At 42.6% G+C, this 24,077-nt stretch overlaps 1 protein-coding gene across 24 annotated transcripts in view; it reads right to left on the minus strand.

The window, feature by feature from the left end:
• The window catches only part of SCML4 (Scm polycomb group protein like 4), a 136,932-nt gene extending 121,827 nt beyond the window's left edge, over nt 1-15,105 (minus strand). For 8 of the 24 annotated variants that reach the window (XR_014806805.1, XR_014806764.1, XM_084962227.1 and 5 more), the window contains exon 1: nt 14,889-15,105. Coding sequence is in view for 2 of the 24 variants with exons in the window: in XM_084962227.1 (XP_084818353.1) it covers nt 14,889-15,066 (178 nt within the window). In the remaining 22 variants the exon portion in view is untranslated. Of the gene's footprint in view, nt 1-8,058; nt 9,130-11,047; nt 11,170-12,945; nt 13,469-14,888 lie in introns of those variants that run through there. The other 16 variants (XR_014806769.1, XR_014806825.1, XM_084962249.1 and 13 more) reach the window with 10 other exon arrangements.
• Between the last annotated feature and the right edge of the window lie 8,972 nt (nt 15,106-24,077).

A 24,077-nucleotide genomic window follows, 5' to 3' on the forward strand; every position in this document is an offset into this window, starting at 1 on the left:
GGCATTGACTTGGGCTCTGGATTGGTTTGTAAGTGCAGAAGCATAAATATGGTTTACACTCACAAACGTGGTCAGGGCCTGCATGGGGGGGCATGGTCCTCACATGGGAAAAGAGCTGCTATTCATCCTCAAGGCCCTATTGTGTTCTCTGTGGCAAATCAATTTATACTGGCAAAGGGACTTTTTCTTCTTTTTTTTTTTGTAAAGTGGAGCAAGGTTCCCAATTGTCCATTTCATTCACCCCATTCTGGCTTATTATTCCCAAGTATTTCCTACAAGATGAAACATCCATTCAGTATGTGACCACCCGCAGGCTTACTCCTGGGGCTGAGCAACAAGCAAATTTAGCCAGGACTAAACATCAACCAGGGCTAATTAAGGCTTAGGCCACAACTTGGACAGTCACAGGGAGTGAAAAAAATAAAATTACAACTGGAGGTTTTTCTGAATATATATACAGAATTACATCAGAAAGAATAAGAAATCTCTCTCCCCAAATTATAAACATAGAAAAAAATCAGGTTTTTTGAAATCGAAGCATTGTACTTATTGACCAAGAAGTAAATTCACTGCTCTAGTTCACTTAATCATCTAATTTTGTTGTTTTGTTTTGTGTGGGAAAAGGCAAGTGTGGTAATTCTACATTTGGGTCATATAATATAAGCTGATTTCATTAAAGGAGGAGGTTAAAGTAAAGTTAGGAAGAGGAGGAGGAAAGAAAACAGGACCCAGTGGATGATTTCAATGTGGCCAGCATTTCTGCCGTAGACACAGTGGTTACATTTCTGCCCATGACCTTGAACACAATCCTACACTACACTCAGTGAAGCACCCTGGCCTAAGGTGCTAGACCAGGCTTCACTGTAAAATGCTTCATCAGATAAATTAAATTAAAATGTCCTAAATAATCAGAAACATTTCCCAAATCCTATAAAAGAAGAAAAAGTCTTGGCAGGATCTGCCTGAAATAAAGGAGTTTCCAGTTTCCCTAGGTCAAGTGTGTCTGGGATGCAAGCACTGGCCTCACAGATCAATTGCATAATGAGGCTTAAAATGCAAAGTAACTAAACCTGATTTGCTTTAAAAAAAAAAAGAAGAAGAAGAAGAAGCAAGAGAGATAGACAGATAATCCTATTGAGATTTCTTTCTTATGCAACTAGGACTATAAGCCTTAAGTAATTTTTAAAATCCTAATGTTTTTAATTCCAAGAAAAATTTAAGGGAAACCTGTAAGAGAAAAGAAATGCGGTGGGATGGCTGCCTACAAGCTAAGGAGTCTATAAAGAAGCAAAAGGACCCTTCTGAGCTAATGTATCTCCAGGTCTTATACATTGACTGCTTACAATCAGGATGCTTAGGCTGTGCCATGTTAATTTTCTTGACATTGTGGTTATATTTCTGTTGCAGACCATAGGGGGCATGCTCCACTGTTTCCACACAAATGCTCCTGGATTGGCAGTTAGCTAGAAGCAGCCAGAAGGAGCAGGTTAGTTTGGGGGCATCCCAAATGCAAACCTACTTAGAGTAGCCTCCATCTGAAAAGTAATTCCTCTGTCAGGGTGAAGAGGTGTGGCTCCAACACAAGCATCAGGAATAAATTGGTTTATCTGCTGGGCTGAAATAGACCCATGCTTTGGGTGGAAGGAGAATTCAATTGTGGTTGTGGCTATGGCTATGACTACTAAGGGGAAAAAGACCACCTCTTTCATTGGAATAAGAACCAATAAACTAGTGCTCTGGACTGTCAATTTGGGATGGAGGTAGAGGGGGAAAAAGAACAGGGAAGTTTTAAAGACCAAGAATCCATTCCTGAAGCAACAAAAGGAGACAGGTCTCCCACACTCGAGAGGCCCCATGACACCGCTTCCACATCAATCAACACAGACTTTTCCCTAAATGTTCCTGAAAGTTTGAGAAGTTTCAGGATTATGGAACTTCTCATTTTGCCAGAGGAGATACGGAGGGAGCAAATGGTTATCTGATTAGTCAGAGAAGAGAAGTTAACAATAGACTCAGACTCCAGACTTCCCCAACCTACCACTTCTTCAGCCCAAAGCCCAGCCTTCCACAGGCCAGGTCTTTGTTTAAACTACACAAACAGGGATCATCCAAAATTAAAAGCAAAACTATTCTTTGTAGTGAAGTTAAAAGGGAAACAACCTCAATGTCCAACTAAAAGGGCTTATTTAAGTTAATGTATCATGTGCCCACCTTATGGTGTATGGCATAGAGGATACCATAAAAGGCCATGACATGATATAATGTTCTCAATATAGAGCTGCTTAAAAAATACAGGTTACAAAAGAATATGCAGAATGGATTCTTATTTTGAAAAAGAAATTATTATTTGCAAAATACTGGAGGTATGGTAATAGTGATGGTCCCTTGGTGACAGGATTATGACTAATTTTTATCTTCTTAATCTTTCTTTTTATCTTAATTTTTATTTACTTATTTATTTATTTGGCTGTGGTGTGCAGTGGCTTGATGGGGAATTTCAGTTCCCAGACAGGGATTGAACCCAGGCCACAATGGTGAATGCACCAAATCCTAACCACTAGACCACCAGGGAACTCTCCATCTTTTTTATATTTATATTTATATTCTCTTTTCTACAAGGGAAGAGCTACTTTCTGTGATAATACAAAGTTACATGAATTGATTGATTACCGACAATTTTTCCTTATCATATCTGCAAACATATTTGCTTATAATTCTCATAAATCTTAAACCTCAAATTTATTTTTCATTCATGAATAAAAATAAACCCTTTGCCTGGTGGCCACCTACAGCCATGGCCTTAGCCAGTGCTTCAAGCTTGAAGACTAGCCCCACAACTTGTTCAAACCATCCTACTCATGTGACTCTGGGCTTCACCATCACCTGGTATCTTTGAGCCCCAGCAGTGCACTTGGCACAACTAACCTGAACAGAGGACAGATTCCCTATCCTTCCATATCCAAGGGCTCCCACAGTCTGTGAAGTCCTTTCAGATCTGATAATACTCAGTCGTCTTTCAGTAAAGTCATGTGCTAAAGACATAGGAGTTGGGAAGAGCGGAAAGAGATCGAATAAAGTAAAAAACTCTCATCCAAGGAAAAAATGACTCATTCAAATTCTCGTGGGCCTAAAACATGGTCCTTTCAGATGGGGCCTCCTGTCTTTGTGGCTCTGGGCCTGTGGCTCTGGCTGATATTCAGGGATTGACTTAGTGGAAAGATTTGTCTCAAGGTCTGGCAGTTTTGGTGATAGCAAGCTCGGAGACCCTCAGCGCAGAAGCAGTGTCTGGTAACAGGGTTGGTACAGTTAGGGCATGTGCTGACAGCCAGGAGAGCTGAGGGGACAGTAGCCAGGACTTTTTCTTTGGTCACTAGGCTATAGATTCCAAACTGTCAGGGAACCAGTCTTGCTTTCCACTGAATCCCAGCATATGTCTGATCTGTAGTAGGAAATCAACAAATAATTATTGATTAATGAATAAAAGAAACTAAGGGTTAAAAAAGTGACCTAATCCTGGGAGTTCCCTTCGTGGCTCGGTGGAAATGAATCTGACTAGTATCCATGAGGATGCAGGTTCAATCCCTGGCCTCGCTCAGTGGGTTAAGGATCCAGTGTTGCCATGAACCGTCGTGTAGGTCACAGACATGGCTTGGATCCCACATTGCTGTGGCTGTGGTGTAGGTTGGCAGCTATAGCTCCAATCCAACCCCTAGCCTGGGAACCTCCATATGCTGCTGGTGTGGCCCTAAAAAGACAAAAAAAAAAAAAGTGACTTAATCTTAATCAATATTAATATAGACCTTTAGACCTGATTCCTTTTTCCCTCAAGAAAAAAAAAATCTGCCATCAGGAAAAAAAATATTCCTAATTTGCTAAAATTAAAAGGATGTTATCCATTTCCTATCTCCCTCCTCCTTTAGGCTCTTAAAATGCTGTCTCCTTGGGATGAGCCTTGTTTGTTTGAAACTGATGAATTTTTATTTGAAATTTATACAAGTGATCTCCAAACACTTTTGGCTATTTGCTAGGTTTCCTCTTACGTCCTAAAATATTTTTCGCAAGCTAAATATAATAAACCAATCTTGGAGTTCTGAGAAACTGTTAGAATTGGAGAAAGTGACCCTCAGCCAGATGTGTATTCTGTCACTCCAAAGACACTTTAAATAAATAAAGAGTATATGCAATTCAGCAGATTAAGTTACTATTTCTGAGACCAACATCTATAGAAAGGAGTGTGTGTATGTGTGTGTGTGTGTAAAGTAGGAAAGATATAGAAGTGGGCCCAGCTAAGAGAAACTCTGCATTTTAAAAATATCATTTTGAGAATAACCTGTTGGGGGTTGCCTGCAGTTTCAGTTTCCAGAATAAAGTCATTGATCACCTGATGCTCCATCTCCCTTTATTTGAGGGAAGATCTCCAAGTGTGCTCTTGAGTTACCAAAAGGCAAGAATACAACCATTGTCCTTGAAACAGAATCGAATCTGAAGACAGATGATGAAGTCTAAAATTTTTCACTGTCTTTAAGTAAAAAAGAAAGTGGCTGATGAATAAAAAGCAACTGGTTGGTGAATTCCATGTAAGGATAATCAACTTTAGTATGGATCATGTCTTTGATTAGCCCACTTGGGTTAGAAGCTGAACCCAGAAAACAGGTCTGGGGCCAGGAGGAAGGAAGAGAGATGTAAAGTTGCAAGTAACAGTAAAAACAGCACAGATTGTCTTTAAAATAAAAGTCATTCCTTGGCAGGGAGTCCAGTGACTTCTAGATGAGGCTGACTCAACTCAATGATGTGACCAAAGACCTGTTCTGAAACATTCTGTGCCTGGCTTCCCTCATGGTCACAGTATAGCTACTACTTGCTTCCAGGCCACATACTTTCTCATTCACATTCAAAAAGAGGGAGAGCTTCTCCAGGTACCTTCTACAGAGGAGCAAGGAAGCTTCTTTCCTAGAGCTTCCTGGCAACATCTCATTGGCTGGAATTGGGCCACACCCCATCCTTGAACCAATGACAGCTACTAATATATACCAATTGGCTTAAGTCTACCTTTGGACTCTGCTCTCCCCAAGGCACTGCTGCCTGGGGAGGGCTTGATACATGAATAATTGCAGTGCTCTTGGCAAAAAGGAAAATGAATGGGTGCTAAAGGACCGTAATCAGCAAGACACAATTAACTAGTAGATGGTAAGGAAAGGGAGGGTAGGGAAATGGTAGGATGCTGTGTGTCGCACATGTGATCCTCACCCCTATAGCACTCTCAGACATGATCTTTAGGAAAGACCACAGAAATTGTGAAGTCTTTGATGTGGTTGAAGTTCTTGTAGAAACTGGTAAAGAGGCTGAGTTTTACATCCTGGGTCGATGCAGGTGAAACCAAGATAGCACATGAGAAGTCAGGGGCCAAGACAAAAGGGACTCAGAAACTGCTAAGCCTGGGAAAGTAGTTAACTGTTAAGTCATATGGAGAGAACTCTGGGCTTTCCTGGGATGTGAAAGTCAGGAATTTAAGGGGCAGAAAGGCAGCCAGCTGACAAAGGGGCTAGAGCTATGTGAGTTGGGTGTATATTTAGTTTACTGCATCCTTTAGCAAAGGAGAGGGGTCTTCTGGAAAGGAAGGCTTGACTGGAATTGGTACTCTCCAGATGAGCTATTCAGGACTGAATAACTCACACTTTTAGAGAAGTGCTATGGACTATTGGGATAACCTTAATCTAGCCATGCAGCTTGCCCCTCAGATGCATGGCTGTTTTGTGGGATGGGCAATAAAAGCTAGGCCCAACCTGCAGGGAATGGGTGGGAGGGTCAGTTCTGTCCTATTGAACCACATGGGGGCCACAGGCAAGTCTCAGGAAAATGGCCAGGTGGGAACTGAAAGTGCTGGTGAGAGGTACCCTATGGCTTAGGGTTCAGGGATGCTGTGGGGACTCAGAGATTACCTGCTTTTGGCAGCACCATCTTTACCAACCTTCTAGTGACCAGGACAAGGAATGACCTCTGGGAGAGTTTGGGAGACTCTCCAAGAGGGATACCCATCTTCCCCTTTTTTGTGGGAAGGTGTCCAGCCCAGAGTTATATTCATTTTAACACTAAAGGAGATGAGAATAGCAAAAACTAAAATGAAAAGAAAATGTAACAGCAAATATGCAAGTTTTATATGAAGGTAGGTAGCTCAGAGCAAGGACTCTGGCTTGACCACATCTGTGACCTTGGTCAAGAAACTCAACTGCTCTGTGCTTTATTTAGCTTCTCTCCTCTGTAAAATGAGGACAGCACTACTATTGTGAGGATTAAACAAGTTAGAATAGACATAATGTCAAGCTGTTAGAACAGTGCCTGGACTAACAGAAGCTCAGAAAGAGAAATTAAGGAAACAATCCTATTTACCATTGTATCAAAAAAATAAAATAAAATACCTAGGAATAAACCTACTTAAGGTGGCAAAAGACCTGTACTCTGAAAACTATAAGATACTGATAAAAGAAATTAAGATGACACAGATGGAAAGATACTGTGTTCTTGGATTGGAAAAATCAATATTGTCAAAATGACTATACCACTCAAGGCAATCCAGAGATTCAATGCAATCCCCATCAAATTACTAGTGGCACTTTTCACAGAATTAGAACAAAAAAAAATTTTTTAATTTGTTTGGAAATACAAAAGATTCAAAATAGCCAAAGCAATCCTGAGAAAGAAAAAAAAAAAATGGAGCTGAAAAAAAATCAGGCTTCCTGGCTTCAGAATATACTACAAAGCTACAATTATTGAAACAGTATGGTACTAGCACAAAAATCGAAATATAGATCAATGGAACAGGATAGGCCACCCAGAAATAAACCCACACACCTATGGTCAATTAGTCTAAGACAAAGAAGGCAAGAATATACAATGGAGAAAAAACAGTCTCGTAGATAAGTGGTGCTGGGAAAACTAGATAGCCGAATGAAATTAAGACATTCTCTAACACCATACACAAAAACAAACTCAAAGTGGATTAAAGCCCTAACTGTAAAACCAGATACTATAAAATGCTTAAAGGAAAACATAGGCAGAATACTCTTTGACAAAAATCACAGTAATATCTTTTTGGATCCACCTCCTAAAGTAATGAAAATAAAACTAAAAATAAACAAATGGGAGCTAATTACACTCAAAAGCTTTTGCACGGCAAAGGAAACCATAAACAAAATGAAGACAGCCCACAGAATGGGAGAAAGTATTTGCAAACAAAGTGACCAACAAGGGAGTACCCTCCAAAACATATAAACATTTCATGCAGCTCAATATCAAAACCAAACAACCCAAAAAATGGGCAGAAGATCTAAACAAAGATTTCTCCAAAGACATACAGACTGCCAAAAAGCATGTGAAAAAATATTCAACATCATTAATTATTGGAGAATGTAAATCAAAACTATAATGAAGCATCACCTCACATCAGTCAGAATGGCCATCATTGAAATGTCTATAAACAATAAATGCTGGAGAGGGTGTAGAGAAAAGGGAATCCACCTACACTGTTGGTGGGAATGTAAATTATACAACCACCAAAGAGAAAAATATAGAGGTTCCTTAAAAAACTAAAAATAGAATTACCATATGATCTGACAATCCTATTCCTGGGCATATCTGGAGAAAACTGTAATTTGGAAAGGCACAGGCACCCTAATGTTCATTACAGCACTATTTATAATAACCAAGACATGGAGGCAACCTAAATGTCCATTGACAGAGGAATGGATGAAGAAGATGTGGTATATTTATACAATGGACTATTACCCAGCCAGTGCCATTTGCAGCAACATGGATGGACCTAGAGATTATCATACTAAGTGAAGTCAGAAAAAGAAAGACAAAATATCATATGATATCACTTATATGTGTAATCTTTTAAAACGATATAAAAGAACTTATTTACAAAACAGAAACAGATTCACAAATCAAAACAAGTTAATGATTACCAAAGAGGAAAGGTGGGGGGAAGGATAAATTAGGAGTATGGGGCTAACATATACACACTACTATATATAAAATAGATAATCAACAAGGACCTACTCTATAGTGGAGGAAACTCAACTCGATCTTCAGTAATAACCTGTATGGGGAAAGAATCTGAAAAAGAATGGTTATATTTAAACGTATAACTGAATCGCCTTGCTGTACATTTGCAACTAACATAACACTGCAAATCAAGCAAACTTCAATAGAAAATAAAAATTAAATTGAAAAAAATTTAAATAACAGTGCCTGGAATAAATAAATGAATGTATAAATAAATAAATAGCTATAATAAGAAAAGGGGAATCTAAATGACACAAACACACTATGAGAAACATGAGGAAAAACAAAATTGTAGAAGCTGTGAGGTAGATGGGCTGATGGACAAGAGGGAACAGATCCAGTGGACCCACAAAATCTGACCCTTTATTCTGAAGTGTAGGCTCCCAGGAAGTATACGGTTCACACCAGGAAAGCCTCGGGAAACTGGAGGCTTCAGGAATCTCCAAGAGTAGAAGTGAGGGGGGACTAAGAAGAACAAATCCTCCCACCCCCGCCACCCCTGTGCTGCTAGCAACAGCCCCTTAACGCTGACCAAACGAAGGCTTACTCTGTTCTCAAGGATGCAGACCCAGCCGAAGGCAGACGTGCTATACCCAAAGGAGGATTCAGAGAAAATTCACATCCTTAACAGTGGGACCCACAGCGCCCACCCCACTCAACTGCCAAACTATTTATACTGAGGCTTAGACCCCCAGGCAGGACATAAAGACAGCCAGAGGTAGAAGACAAATTACATTCCCTGGGGAAGATAGGAGACTCTCAAAGAGAAACCAGAAACACCATTCCAGTGCCCCTTTAGAAGGTCATCAAGCCAAAAAAAAAAAAAAAAAAAAAAAATCTAGAATCAATTTTACCAAACTTGGAGCATCAGTTCTTCACCAACCTTAAATCTTCCAATAAAATGCAGTTTGAGCATAAGATATTAAAGAAGCACCTTATTCAAAGTAATCCAGGAAAACAGCTCCCCACTCACTGAATGCTTCTGTCACTAGTTTCTTCACCAACCTGCCCGTTCTCTGCCTGCGAACGTTGCTGTTGACTTCTGAGCTGTTCTCTCCACAGGCCCTAGAAGAGCAGGACACCTGGAGGCATATTTGGCTTCAAGGAAAGAGACTGAACATAGCGCCCAGTGGGAATGACCCACCCAAACTTCCTGAAACAGGCTGGAGGGGGAGGGGAGGGGATTTGCTACACCTGCTCTCACAAGAATGCAAGAGCCCAGCAATGAAGAGACTAGAAGTTCTGGCACCAGGGCTGCTGGTGAGGTGGACTAGCATCAGCATCTGCACTCTGCTTTTCATACCCCAAGAAAGTGAAAAAAACAAAGCAACAGGAAAAAAAAAAAAAAGAAAAAGAAAAATTACAAAAAAATAATAGCAACTGATTAGGGAAAGAATCAAGGACAAAGCCTCAGAATGCAATGAATATGTGTTTGCTAAAGAAAAGGAGAGGTAAGATAGGAAAATTGAAAAATAAAACATACACCGTGTACAGAACAACTAAGAGATGGGAAAGAGATGTGACTGTGTGTCAGGAAGAACAAAGGAACGAAGAGACTGACAGGAAGAAAGCACGTGCTGGCTATGAGGGGGTGAGTGGAGCTTCTGGAGCAGGGTTGACTCACAAAAGCCCAGGGATGGATGCTGTTGAAGGAGGGTGCCAAGGAGAGAGGGCAGGAGAAAGAGATCGATGCCCATGTGTGCAAGTGATTGAATTAGTCTTCTACTTGCAACCTCTTTTGACCTTAAATGTATTGAGAAAAAATATTAATTAATGAGCTCACAATGGATCAAGAAACTGATAATTTAAATGATTTGTAGGTACTAATGAGCAGTCACAAGCCTTTAGCATCCTTAAAGGTGTGCAGGAGGGTGTTAGGTCCACAGCTGCTCCTGGGCTCGCAGCTGTATCAAGGCTTCTTCACTTTGCCGAATAACTTTACTTTTAAGGGCAGAACCCAATTCCTTTTCCAAACAGCTACCTCCAGAGCCCCAACTGGCAAGAGCAGCCTCAGCAAGGGGACTCCCTTCCTGAAGTCAATTCTTCATCTTACTTGTTCGATGCCAAATTTTGCACCTTCAACATACTATATTTTAAGGAGATTAAAAATTCATATCCCCAACATAGTGACATAAAAGATGCCACATTGGCAAAAAGGACTATCTGAAATTAGGCTTTGGGGGGGTCAAAAAAGCTTTCCTAATGCATCAGAACATCATGGTACTAACAACCAATTTAGCATTGCTGGAGCCCAGGAACTCCAAGGGGACCAGTAAAAGCGGGAGACTGGATGTGCTATTAGCCTGTTTTCACACTGGACTTAGCAGGTATTGGAAAGGTCTCTGAAAATTACAGAATGATGGACTGGATTCTCTTTGTCTCCATGAACATATGGAGGAACTGGGACTCTCTTACTTGTTCTCATGATTTCCTCTTACTAATTAGAATATTAAAATCTTCTGGAACAATAGGTGGCCAAAGTCTGAGTTTGAAACTCTTCAGTGACTATACACTCCCTCAGAAGGAAATAGGCAAAACATGGAGTCCCCATCATGGCCCAGTAGTTAACAAACCCGACTAGCATCCTTGAGGACGAGGGTTCAATCCCTGGCCTTGCGCAGTGGGTTAAGGATCTGCCATTGCTGTGAGCTGTGGTGTAGGTCATAGACAGGGCTCGGATTCCACGTTGCTGTGGCTGTGGCATAGGCTGGTGGCTACAGCTCCTACTGGACCCCTAGCCTGGGAACCTCCATATGCCACGTGTGCGGCCCTAAAAAAAAGAAAAAGAAAAAAAGAAACAGGAAAAACATTATTTTGAAGCCTCAGATTTTGATCGTGAGTCACAGAGAGAGAGTCATGATCGTGAGAACACGGAGTTGCATTAGAATTTTATCACCCAAGTAAGAGGATATAGTATGGGGAGGCAGGGTTTTGTGAGACCCAAATTATCACGAACATTTATTACACATTATTAAATTTTTACCTCAAATCCTCCAAATGTCTGCGTTTGTTTTTCTCTCCTGGACCAATTCCTAGCTCCCCATCTCAGGCGCCACACGTGTTAGACAAATCTGTGGAGGATGCTCTGCCCAGTCCCCATCCTACCTGCAGTGAGAGGAGACAAGTGGGCCTCCAGCCTGGGAAAGAAAAGAATCCCTCCCTGAAGTCAGCGTCTCCTCCCCAGAAAGGCTCACTGTAGAGAGGAAAGTGTCTCTCCTGGCAGGAGCTCAGCTATCCTCTTAGACCAAGTTTAAGTAGCTGACAAGACCAGTGCGCTCTCCCAGGAAGCCTGAGCACTTCCTGGGTTCTAAGAGCTTCCTGACCACAGCTCCAGCCTGGCAGCCAATGCCCTGTTTACCAAGGTGCTGATGGGACACCCCCCCCCAATCAGGTACCAATGAATTGCACCTCCATTCATTGGGTTATCTTGGCATTATGGGTTAAATTGTTTCCCTCGCAAAAACATATGCTGAAATCCTAACCTCTCGGTTCCTCAGAACATGACCCTATTGAAATAGGGTCTTTTCAAAGGGACTCGGGGTAATGTGAGGTCATTAGGGTGACTTTTAATCCAATATGACTGGTGTCCTTATAAAAAGGAGAAATTGGAACACAGAGACAGACATGCCTAGAGGGAAGACAAAAACAAGAGACATGGGGAAAAGACACCATGTTTGAGCCAAAGACATATCCTGGGATGATCCTCTCCTCACAGCCCTCAGAAGGAATCAACTCTGCTGACACCTTGATTTCAAAAATCTAGCCTCCAGATCTGAGACAACACCCTACTGTTGTTAAAGGCACCGCATTCGTGGTACTTTGTTTCATCAGCCCTAGGAAGCTCATACACTTGGCTTCCTCTCCTCCAAGACTAAGAAGGTCAAAATCAAGGAGGAGCATATCTGAGCCAGTCCTATTTGGATGGGGTTCCACAGTGGAGTGAGGGAAACAAGCTCAACAAGGGCCAAGTGGTGTGAGTGTGCATGTGTGTGTGTGTGTCCCATAGGACAGTGGCTGTGAAATGGTTCCCCAGAGTGAGGTCCCCAGGAGGCTCCCACAGGCCTTGCTCAGGGTGGTGTGCAACTGGTATGATGACTTCTCTCTTTCACCCACCCAACAGTTCCTATTCAGCTTGGTCTTGGGTCAGAAAGTAAAACCTCTCTGCCAAAATAGCAAAATACAGATTTATCCATTCAAATACATTAATATAAAAATATTAAGCTTCTCAAAAGGACAGGTGCCACAGACATAAAAGGCAGCAGCTTTAGCTGATTCCATGATCTAAATGATCAACTGCTTGTTTTTAACATCCGTTAAGAGAGCTGATGGCTTGCGGGGAAAAAAAAATCGCAGACAAGGTTACACTTGAGTTTAACAGGAACAAAACAGAAATTTGATTTTTTTTAACTAGCCGGTTTCTATAAATTAAATTAAAATGTAGAGATAAGAAGACATTCAAAAGATAAAACAGAAATGAGTATCTCTTATAGTGAGGCCTTCACACATTCTTACATTTGCCCAAAACTTTCCCTTCCTCCCTCCACAGAAATTCATCCCTGGCTAGAGGTGCCAGAAAAAATACAGGACACTCAGTCAAATTCGAGTTTCAGATAAACAAGGAATGCACACACACACACACACACACACACACACACACACACACATTCAGTATACTAAATGTATGTATTATATACATATATGTGTATATTTATTCATATATTCATATATTTTATATTATGTAATACATATTTAGTATAAGTATTTTCCTAAATATGTAATATATATTTAATATACATTTTAGTATCAGTAGCTACCAAATATAGATAAGACACACTTAAACACTAAAAAACAATTTGTCGTCTCTCTGAAATTCAGATTTACCTGGGCATCCTTGTGTGTGCGCTAAATCTGGCAACCCTGTTCCTGGCCCCAAAGCAAGGCCCCTGACAGCTCTGAGGGCAGTTGTGGCGGCGCGTCCTAAAGAGGATTACATTTAACCTGGGGGTGGCTGTGTGTTCCCCTTGCTCTAGCGAGAGCCCTAAAGTTACTTGGGTCAACCCTCTGAGGCAGTGACTCCAGGTAGCTGTCCACCCCCAAGGTGGGTTGGGGTCAAGGAAGCCCGGGCCCGGGAAGGGCGGAGGCGCCCCCTCGGGCAGGACCCAACGCTGAAGCGGCAGTGACTCTCTTTTGCCTCCAGGGGTCCGAGGAGCAGCTGCTCGACCCGGGAGTGGGCGAAAGGGACGTGATCGGGACTCCGGGTCGGGGAAAGGGTGTCGGGAGTGGCTTGGGCCCCGCCCGCGACCTTGAGGCGTGGCGTAACTGAGGGACCTCAGCGGAGCTCCTGCCACAACCGCCAGCGCCGACTCCGGGAAGGGGCCCCGGAAGTCCCGGTTCCCGCCGGCCTGCGCCTGGCCTTCTCGCGCCCCCTGGCGGCCGCAGCTGGACACGCCGCTCACGACCCTCAGTTCCCGCTGGAACCCGGACAGGGCACAGAGCGCCTACCCTGAGGATCAGGAGTCCTGGGGTAGCTAGTGCTTCGTGGGGCAAGGAGCAAGAAAGTGACCGTTTCCACCAAAGACACCTCTTTCAAGGTCTTCACAGTTGTATTGCCCCCAAACTGCCTGGTCACCTAGTTCTGGTGGCAGAACGAGCGCTTGGTGGAAAGTCCCCCAGGGATAATACCACTGTTGCTGAGAGCATTTTTGCCCATCTCTTCTGCAGGTATTGAGTAGCGTCATGCTCCGCTGGCCCCACTCCTTAGACCGCCTTGAGTATGTGTGATAAGAAATCCATCTTTTCAAATATAAGACTTGCCAAACTGTAAGCAAAATACGAGTAGACATCTTCCTCACTGAGAATTAATACCCTCAGGCTCTTGCTGAGGATATTAAAACTCAAACCAAAAAGATCAAGGTCTTGGGATTGTTTTACATAATTCACACAATGTTTCCATTCTCTCCCTTCCCACTGTGCTGAGCCCACTTTCTCTAGGCAGACAGAAGAATCAAGATGCAGATATCCTAAGTGAAAGCCAAAGAAAGAGATGTCAATCTGAACAGCCAACTATCTCTCACCCCCCTTCTCCACTCAAGCAAGTTAACACTGACAAAATCTGTCAAAGTTTTCATGGTGGGTGGTTAATTTTATGTGTCAACTTGGTTGGGCCAAGGTACTCTGATATTTGGTCACACACTGGTCTGGATGTTTCAGGGAAAGCTTTCTGGGTTTTTTGGTGGTTGTTGTTTTGTTTTGTTTTGTTTTGTTGTTTTTGGCATGCAGAAGTTCCTGGGCCAGGGATGGAAACTGCACCACAGCAACAACTTGGGCCACTGCAGTCACAAGGTCAAATTCTTAACCCACGATGCGATGCCGCAAGAGAACTCTCTGAAACTATTTTTTAAATGAGATTAACATTTCAACCAGCAGACTTAGAGTAAAGCAGATTCCACCCCCCACCCCATAATGTGAGTGGATCTCATCCAATCAGCTGAAGGCCTCAAAAGGAAAAAGATTGACTTCCCCTGAAGGAGGGAATTCTGCCTGCAGACTGCCTTTGGACTCAAGTCTCATCCACTCTCCTCTGGTCTCCAAGCCTACCAGCAGCCAACTCTGGAGATTTGGGACCTTTTCAGGCTCTGCAATTGTGTGAGCTAATTCCTTAAAATCCTCTCTCTCATACATACTTATAGAGATAGATGGATACAGGCCCACTAATAGAATGTATAGAGCTATAGGTACACCCTGCTGGTTCTCTTTCTCTGGAGAATCCTGCCTAATTCAGCATCCCACAGCCTACCAGCTCAGCCCAGACCCATCCCTCTCACCTGTTGCAGAACTTGGCTCCTGCAAGACCCCCTCTTGTCTTTTAAATTTTTCCTGTCCAGTAGATGATTTGCTTCTGCATAAAATGTACTGTTCTTTCTTTCCTCTTAAAAAAAAAATCTTGAGTTCATTTCTCTTCCAGCTGCTACTCTCTTTCTTTGGTCCTCTTTGTAACAACATTCCTCTAAAGAGTTGTATATGCTCTTTGTCTCCAGTTCTTCCCTCCCATTCTCTTTGCTTGCTTTTTATTGTGAAATACAACACATATACAAAAAAAAAGGGAGTCCGGAAGGTAAAAACAGAAGCATACAGCTTAATGATTTATCCAAAACAAATACACTTGCTACCACCATCCAGGTCAAGAAATAACACATTCACAATAGCACAGAAGCCTTTCTCATGCCCCACCCCCTACCTGCCCCTGTCTGCCCCCAAAAGTAGCCACCATCCTAACTTTTATAATCATCATGCCCTTGATTTACTTTATTGTTTTACCTTCTAAGTATGCACCGTACTTTAGTTTTACCTGTTTCTGGCACTTTAAACAATAGAATAATAAAAAATGTCTTCTGTGACTGTCTTCTGTCACTAATATCGTGTTGGTAAATTCACCCATGTTAACAAATGTAACTGCATTTCAGTTATTTTCCTTACTTTATTGAAATCCAGTTGCATTAGTTGTCTATTGCTGTATAACAAGTTAATATTTAGCAGTTAAAACTAACATTAATTATATTGCCTATGTCCCGAGAGTCAGAGATCAATTGTGGCTTAGCTAGGTGTCCTGGCTTTGGGATTGTCATGTAGCTGCAGTCAAGCTGTCATCTGAGGCTATAATCTCTGAAGGCTTTTGAAGATTGGAGTTCCTGTTGTGGCTCAGCAGAAACAAATCTGACTAGCATCCCTGAGGATGCAGGTTCGATCCCTGGCCTCGTTCAGTGGGTTAAGGATCCAGCGTTGCCATGAGCTGTGATGAAGATCACAGATGCAGCTCGGATCCCACGTTGCTCTGGCTGTAGCATAGGCCAGCAGCTACAGCTCTGATTCAATCCCTAGCCTGGGAACCTCCATATGCCTCAGGTGCAGCCCTAAAAAGACAAAAATAATACTACTAATAATAATTTTGAAGATTAACTTCCAAATCCACTCACATAGCTGTTGACAAGATTCTAGCTCCTTGCCACATGGGCCTCTCCATAGAGTTGCTTATGACGTAGATTCTCCAACCCAAGAGAAAAAAACTGAGTGAAATGAGCTCACAAGATAGAATCTGTGATCATCTTTTATAACCTGATCTTACACTGTCACTGCTGTTGTTTGGTATTGACCTCATCCCGGTCACCTGTGGGAGGGGACCACCCAAGGATCTGAGCACGAGGTGTCAGGGATTAGGGGGGACCATCTTGGAGGCTGCCCAGCACAACCTCTGTGTAAACATAGAAACCTTTATCCACTCTATTATCAAATCAATATTTTGGTTACTTCTAGTTTGGGGCTGTTAGAAAAAGAGCTTCTGTGAACATACTTGTACATGTCTATTGGTGCATATATGCAAGCTTTTCTGCTGGATAAATACCTGTAAGTGCTAAGTGCTGGGTTACTGCCTATGCATAAGGTCAAGTTTAGTAACTTGAAGTGGCAAACTGTTTTACAAAGAGATCCACAGACGTACATTGCTACCAGAAGTAGATGAGCATTCAGTCCGTTCCGTTGCTTCAGTTCCTCAACACCCCTTGGTATTAATCTCTTCAACTTCTGCCATTCTGATGAGCATGCAGTGACATCTCATTGTGGTTTTCATTTGCATTTTCCTGATGCATAAAGAGCTCGAACAGATTTTTGTGCATGTTTTGGGGCCTTGGGGTATAGTGTTTTGGGAACTTTGGAGACTTGGCACTCCCCTCCTTCTTTGAGAGTGGTGCAGCCCAGGTCAGGGAGTGTCGTCTCCGGACAGCCTCCAGTGAGCCGCTCTGTCACTCCACTGCAGAATATCACCTTGTCCAAGGTCACGCTCTTCGTGAGCCCATGCTCTGACTGCAAGCAAGAATGGCAAGACTGAGCAAAATGGACTAGACAGGCACAGTGGTTTTTTAGTTTGACATGGGACACGGGACACCGGATGTATTAACCCCCATGGGTTAGCCCAAGCTTTCCTGGGCTTACATCGAGGTTCAACTCTTTTCCCTGCCCAGTCCTGCTTCCTCCCCCTTTTATTCACAATAAGCATCTTGATTTTTTTTTTTTTTTTTAGGGCCACACCTGTGGCATATGGAAGTTCCCAGCCCAGGAGTCTAATTAGACCACTACACCTATGCCACAGCAACTCAGGATTAGAGCCATGTCTGGTCTGCAACCTATATCACAGCTCACAGCAATGCTAGATGCTTAACTCACTGAGCGGGGCCAGGGATCAAACCCAGGTCCTCACGGATGCTAGTTGGGTTCATTACCGCTGAGCCATAATGGGAACTTCAACATCTTGATTCTTAATAAACATCTTAAAACTAACTACAAACCCTCGTGGTCTGCTTCTGAAGAATCCAATCTGCAACATAAAGTGTCTTTTTAAGTCTATTGCCCAATTTCCTACTGAGTTGTCTGTCTTTTTTTTTTCTTAACAATTTGTAGGAGTTTTGTGTTTAGTATGGATATAAGTCCTTTGTCAATTATGTGGCAAATATCCTCTCCCACTCTGGGGTATGCCTTTTTCATTTCTTTATTGTGTTTTGAAGAACAGAAATCCTTCATTTGAATGTAATTCAATTTCTCATTTTTTTTCATTTTAGACATGCTCTTTATATCCTACCCTAAGGTCATGATATATTCTCCTGTATTCTGAAAGCTTTTATTGTTTTGCCTTTGAATTTTAGACTTACATGCCACCTGGAGTTAATTGTTATAAAAGGCATGGGAGAAGAGCCATGTATTATTTTTTTTCCCCAAATGGCTATCCTATTGTCCTAGCACCATATTTTAAAAATGCCTTCCTCTCCCCCACTGTTCTGCAACACCAACTTGTCACATACATCAAATGCGTGAGTCTCCCCACACAAGTGGGATTTTTCCTGGATTCCCATTCTGTGTCATTGGCCTCTTTGTCTGCTCTCATCCCAGTACCACAAGCCTGCTTGGAGAGGGGTTTTTGTCTCCAGTTGTTCCACTGGAATGTCTCTTAGGAAGATTGGCAGCATGCCCTCCTGGCTGAATCCAGGGTCCATTCTCAGTTCTCATCCTCCTCATCTTCTCAGTGCAGTTGACACCACTGATCCCTGCTTCTCCTTGACTGCGTCTGCTGAGATCCCACACTCTTGGGTTTCCTCCCAACACACTGTGTGCTCTTCTCTGCCTCCTCCACCATCTCCTCCTCCTTACCCCAGGGTTATCTCTGACAGGTTACCCTTCGTCAGGGCTCAGATGTCTGTGTACTTGTGTCTTCATTGATCTCATTCCTCAAGTAAATGTCATTGCACCCCAAATTTCTCTTCCCCAGGTGGACATTGTTCTTAAGCTCCAAACTTACACATTCAGCTGCCACCTAACTTTTCCATTTGAAGAATCTCAAACCAAGATTTCGAACACAGAACTTCTAAACTTTCCCCGTAAATCTGCTCCACATCTTGCCTTGATCTTTTAGGCTGATGGCAACTCCATCCTTCTAGTTGCTCAGGCACAAAGCCTTAGAAGCATCTTTATTCCTCTCTTCTCTCATAACAGCACATACACTTCATTAGGATGTCCTCCTGGATTTACCCTCAAAATATGCCCAGTCCAAATCCAAACACTGCAACCCACCTCTACAGCTGCCTCCCCATCAAAAACTCCAGAGAGATACTGCTTTTTTTTTTTTTAAAACAAATTGAAGGTCTGTGGCAACCTGTGTTGAGAAAGTCTACCAAATCCATTTTTCCTACAGAATTTGCTCACTTCGTGTTTTCGTGTCAGATTTTGGTGCATTGATTTTGGTATTTCGCACAATATTTCAAATTTTCTTTATAATATTTGGGTTTTTTGGTTTTTGTTTTTGTTTCGTTTGCTTTTTATGGCCTTACTGCAGCTTATGGAAGTACCTAGGCCATTGGTCGAATCAGAGCTCCAGCTGCCAACCTTTACCACAGCCACAGCAACGTGGGAGCTGAGCCACATCTGTGACCTACACCACAGCTCACTGCAATGCCAGATCCTCAGCCCACTGAGCGAGGCCAGGGATCAAACACACATCCTCATGGATACTAGTCGGGTTCATTACTACTGAGCCACAACTGGGACTCCTCATTATAATATTTGTTACAGTAATCTGTGACAGTGATCTTTTTTTTGTTTGGGGGTTTCTTTGTTGGTGGTGGGGTATTTTTTTTTTGGTTTTTTTTGTGACTGTGATCTTTGATGTTACTATTACAAAAACATTATGACTCCCTGAAGGCTCAGATAATAGCTGTTTCGTAATAAAGTGTTTTTAAATTAAGGTACATACATTGCTTTTTTAGACATAATGCTCTTGCATACTTAATAGACCAAGTATAGTACCAACAAAATTTTTATACGCACTGAGAAACCAAAAAATTCTTTTGACTCACTTTACTGTGATATTTGCTTTGTGGTGCTCTGGAACAGCTGTGGTATCTCTGAGGTATGCCTGTATAGCAGGCATTCATTGCCTTATAACACATGTAAAATTTCCAGGAAGATTTCTGCAATGACAATCTAATTGATCCTCTTACTTCGACCCCTCTCTCGTTAGTCTTTTTTTTTTTTTTTTTTTTTAAATAACAGCAAGAGGGATCCTTTTAAGATACAAGCCAGATCCTGTCCGTCCTCTGCTCAAAACCCTGCAGTGACTCCTACCTCCTTCAGAGTAGAAGCCGAAGTCCTGACCACAACCTGCAAGGCCCTGCCTGCTGTGACTTTGACCTTGGATCTCTCACTGAGCTTATTTCCTGCTGCTTTCCCCTCGTTTACTCTGTTCCAGCTGCTCCAGCCACTGGCCTCTTTGATGTTTCTCACACATGCCAGCTGCTCCTGTCTTACAGCCTGTGTGTCAGCTTTGCCTGAAACACTCTTCCCCCAAACGTCTGCACAGCTTCCTCACTCCTTCAAGCCTTGGCTCAAATGTCAGCTTTGAGATGAGACCCATCCCATCTTGATTATAAAACGGGAAACCTGTCCTCCTGCTGCCTTCCCTCCCTCTCTCTACCCTTTCTTTTTTCCATCACACTTAACATCTTCAATTATACTATAGAAATTATGTATCCATTATGTTTATTGCTCATCCTCTTTCTCCCCTTCTAGAATGTATGACAGGGATCTTTACCTGCCTTTTTTTGTTTGTTTTTTTCCTGTTTTATTCCCTTTGCATCCCAAGCACCTAGAACTGTAAACCAGAGTCTGCCGTAAGCTTTGTCTTCTGTCCCTCCCCATGGCCTCAGGCCTCAGCACCTAAGCCCAGGAGGCACCTCAGTCAGTGATGGGCTGCTGCTCTAGCCCCCGCTGTTGGAAGCAGTGGCGCAAGTAAAGACACGTGGATTTTGCAATTCAGCACAGCCCCTGGACTGGAAGGTGCCTGGGTCCCAGCTCCAGTTCTACCACCAACTAGAGACAAGTCATTTCTATTTTTTGAGTCTTCATTTCCATGTTTCTCCCTCAGATCAATCCCTGGCCTTCTGTGGGTGCAGTCAGGAATTTAATTTACTTCAAATCAGAGCTGCTGAAAGGGGGGGCCCCCGCAGATTCTCAGCGCTTACACACACATGGTCATTAACTCCCCACAATAATGCCACCCCATGGAGGTAACTCCAAGACTAAAATCCACAGATTTTGTTTCCATGCCCACATTTCAGCTCTGCTTATATCAGGCTGTAAAGGGGTTAAGGGACCAGGAACTTGATTCAATCAGATTACAAGTAGCTAGTAATATATGCAAAGAAAACTTTACAAGCCATACTGAAGGAGAATTTTTTTTTCTTGCCTAAAAATTATTTCACATGCTGAACTATTCACAATTCTCCTCAAGACTCTGTTAGTATTACTAAACTAATCTTGTCTGAAAATCGATGCTCCCTGAGGTGTCACGCCTGACACTTGGAGAGGTACTCTGTCATTAAGCCAGAAGACTTGAAAGATGTGGGGGTTCAGTGTTTAAAGAAATAATGCTGTGAGTCACAACACTGCAGTTTCATCTCTAATTCTCAAAAGCACTTTGCCGAAAATCACATTAATCCTTATAATTTCCATGATAATAGGCCCAGATCAGCATTTTGTGAGTAGGGGTGGGGCAGGTGGAGCAAGATCTCCTTGGGATGGTGGGAAAGAGTAACTGCAGAGTTTGGAACCAGTAGTTGGTTGTGGGGAAAGCTGCAACTCCAAGACATTTGGAAGAGAAGGGGTGCCTTGCTTCCCTTCAATGTGGGGTAACTCTCCTGGTGCTCCCCTCTCCCAAATGTGTTGTCTCCTCAAAAAGAGGAGATGTAGGCTTTTGGGAAATTATGGAAAGTTGATATACAGCATAGCCAGCAACTGGACTCCCAAGAAGATGGCAGATAATCAAGAAATGATAAAGCTGGAAAAACTTTGGATGTGATTAAAGTAAGTAGACAAATTTTTACGAAGATATAGATGCAGGTTAGTTCATATAAATGAGGGAGGTTATAGTTATTCCAGTATTATTACCAAATGACTCCCTGGAATCCTCAGGTGGACTTTATTTTTTTGCTTTTTTTAAGGGCCATACCCACAGGCATATGGAGGTTCCCAGGCTAGGGGTCCAATCAGAGCTGTAGCCGCTGGCCTACACCACAGCCACAGCAATGCAGGATCCGAGCTGCACAGCTCACAGCTACAATGGATCCTTAACCCACTGAGCAAGGCCAGGGATCGAACCCACAACCTCAAGTTTCCTAGTTGGAGTCATTAGCCACTGAGCCATGATGGGAACTCCCCTAAAAATCATTTTTTAAAAGTCACTCAGGAGACGGGATTAAGATGGCAGAATAGAAGGACTGGAGCTCAACTTCTTTCCTAAAAACAACAAAATTCACAACTAAAAGCTGAGCAATCTTCAACCAAATGGACCAAAACCTTCAAAAAGATATCCTACCCCAAAGACAAAGAGGAGGCCACATCAAGAGATAGGGGGGTGATTATGTGATATAAGCAACCCCATACCTCCAAGGCAGGAAGCCCCACAGACTGGAAAGCAACTGATTCACAGAGACTCACCTACAGGAGTGAGAGTTCTGAGCTCCACATCAAACTCCCATGCATGGGGATCTGGCACTGGGAGAAAGAGCCCCTGGAGCATCTGGCATTGAAGGCCAGTGGGGCTTGTGTACAGGAGCTCCATGGGACTGGGGGAAGCAGAGACCCCATTCTTAAAAGATGCACACAGACTTTCATGTGCATTGGGTCCCAGGGCAAAGCAAAGCCTCCATAGGAATCTGAGTCAAACCTGACTGAAGTTCTTAGAGGACCTCCTGGGAAAACAGGGGTGAATGTGGCTTGTTGTGAGGGAAGGACATTGGAAGCAAAGCTCTCAGGAATATTCAACAGCGTGCCTTTCTCTGGAGGTGGCCATTTTGGGAAAATCTGGCCCCACCCATCAGCGCTGAGAAGCCCCAGGGCAAACAGCAATCCAGGTGGGATCACAGACCCTCCCCTCAGTAAACAGGCTGCCTAAAGACCCCCCCAAGGCACACATCCACCTCCAATCTCACACAGAGACAAAGCCCCACCCACCAGAGGGATAAGAATCAGCTCCACCTACCAGTGGGCAGGCATCAGTCCCTCCCATCAGGAAGCCTACAGCAAGCCCCCATAACAACTTCAGCCACAAGGGGAGGAGACACCAGAAGTAAGAGAGGCTACAACTCTATTATCTGTAAAAAGGTCACCACACCAAAAACCTACAAAAATGAAAATACAGAGAACTATAACTCAGATGAGGGAAAAGGAAAACCCTAGAAAATAGGCTAAGTGATAAGGAGATTCTCAGCCTCCAGGAAAAAGACTTTAGACTGTTGATGCTAAAGATGAGGCAAGACACTGGAAATAAACTGGAGGCAAAGATGGATAACTTACATGAAACGCTGAGCAAAGAGATACAAGATATAAAACTTAAACAAGAAGAGATGCAAAATACAATAACTGAAATAAAAAATTCACTAGAAGCAGCCAACAGCAGAATACAGGAGGCAGAAGAACAAATAAGCGAGGTGGAGGACAGATTAGTAGAAATTACGGATGCAGAACAGAAAAGAGAAAAAAGATTGAAAACAAATGAAGAGAGTCTCAGAGAACTCTGGGAAAACGTTAAATGCACCAATATCTGTATTATAGGGGTGCCAGAAGGAGAGAGAGAGAGAAGGGGACAGAAAAAATATTCAAAGAGATAATAGCTGAAAATTCCCCTAACATGGGAAAGGAACCACTCACTCAAATCCAGGAAGTGCAAGTACCATATAAAAAACCCAAAGAGGAATACCCCAAGACACATATTAATCAAACTGACCAAAATTAGAGACAAAGAGAAAATATTGAAAGCAGCTAGGGAAAAGAAACAAATAACATACAAGAGAACCCTGACAAGGTATCAGCAGATTTTTCAGCAGAAACTCTGCAGGCCACAAGGGAGTGGCATGATATACTTAACGTGATGAAAGGAAAAAACCTCCAACCAAGATTACTTTACCCAGCAAGGCTCTCATTCAGATGTGAAGGACAAAATCAAAACCTTCACAGATAAGCAAAAGCTGAGAGAATTCAGCAACACTAAAACAGCCTTACAACAAATACTAAAGGAACGTCTCTAGACAGAAAAGAAAAGGCCACAACCAGAAACAAAAATACCACAAATGACAAGGCTCGCCAGTAAAGGTATATACACAGTAAATATATAAAATCATCCATGTACAATTATGCCACCAAAGTCAGAAATCGTGAGAAGAGGAGGGTACAAATGCAGGACACTGGAGATGCACTTGCAATTAAGAGACCAACAACTTAAAACAATCTCATATATATATATAGACTCCTATATCAAAACTTCAGAATAATAGCAAGCCAAAAATCTACAATTGATACACAAACAAATTAGAAAATTCAACTCAAATACAACAACTAATGATAGTCATCAAAACAGAAGAGGCAAGAGCAAGAGAAGAACGCAAGAAAAAAGAGCAACAAAAACAAATCCGAAGCAA

This window comes from Sus scrofa, chromosome 1, assembly GCF_054392235.1.
Source record: "Sus scrofa isolate SSC_HxYL_T2T_F1_AM1 chromosome 1, Sscrofa_HxYL_maternal_Yorkshire_Landrace_v2.0, whole genome shotgun sequence".
Taxonomy (NCBI): domain Eukaryota; kingdom Metazoa; phylum Chordata; class Mammalia; order Artiodactyla; family Suidae; genus Sus; species Sus scrofa.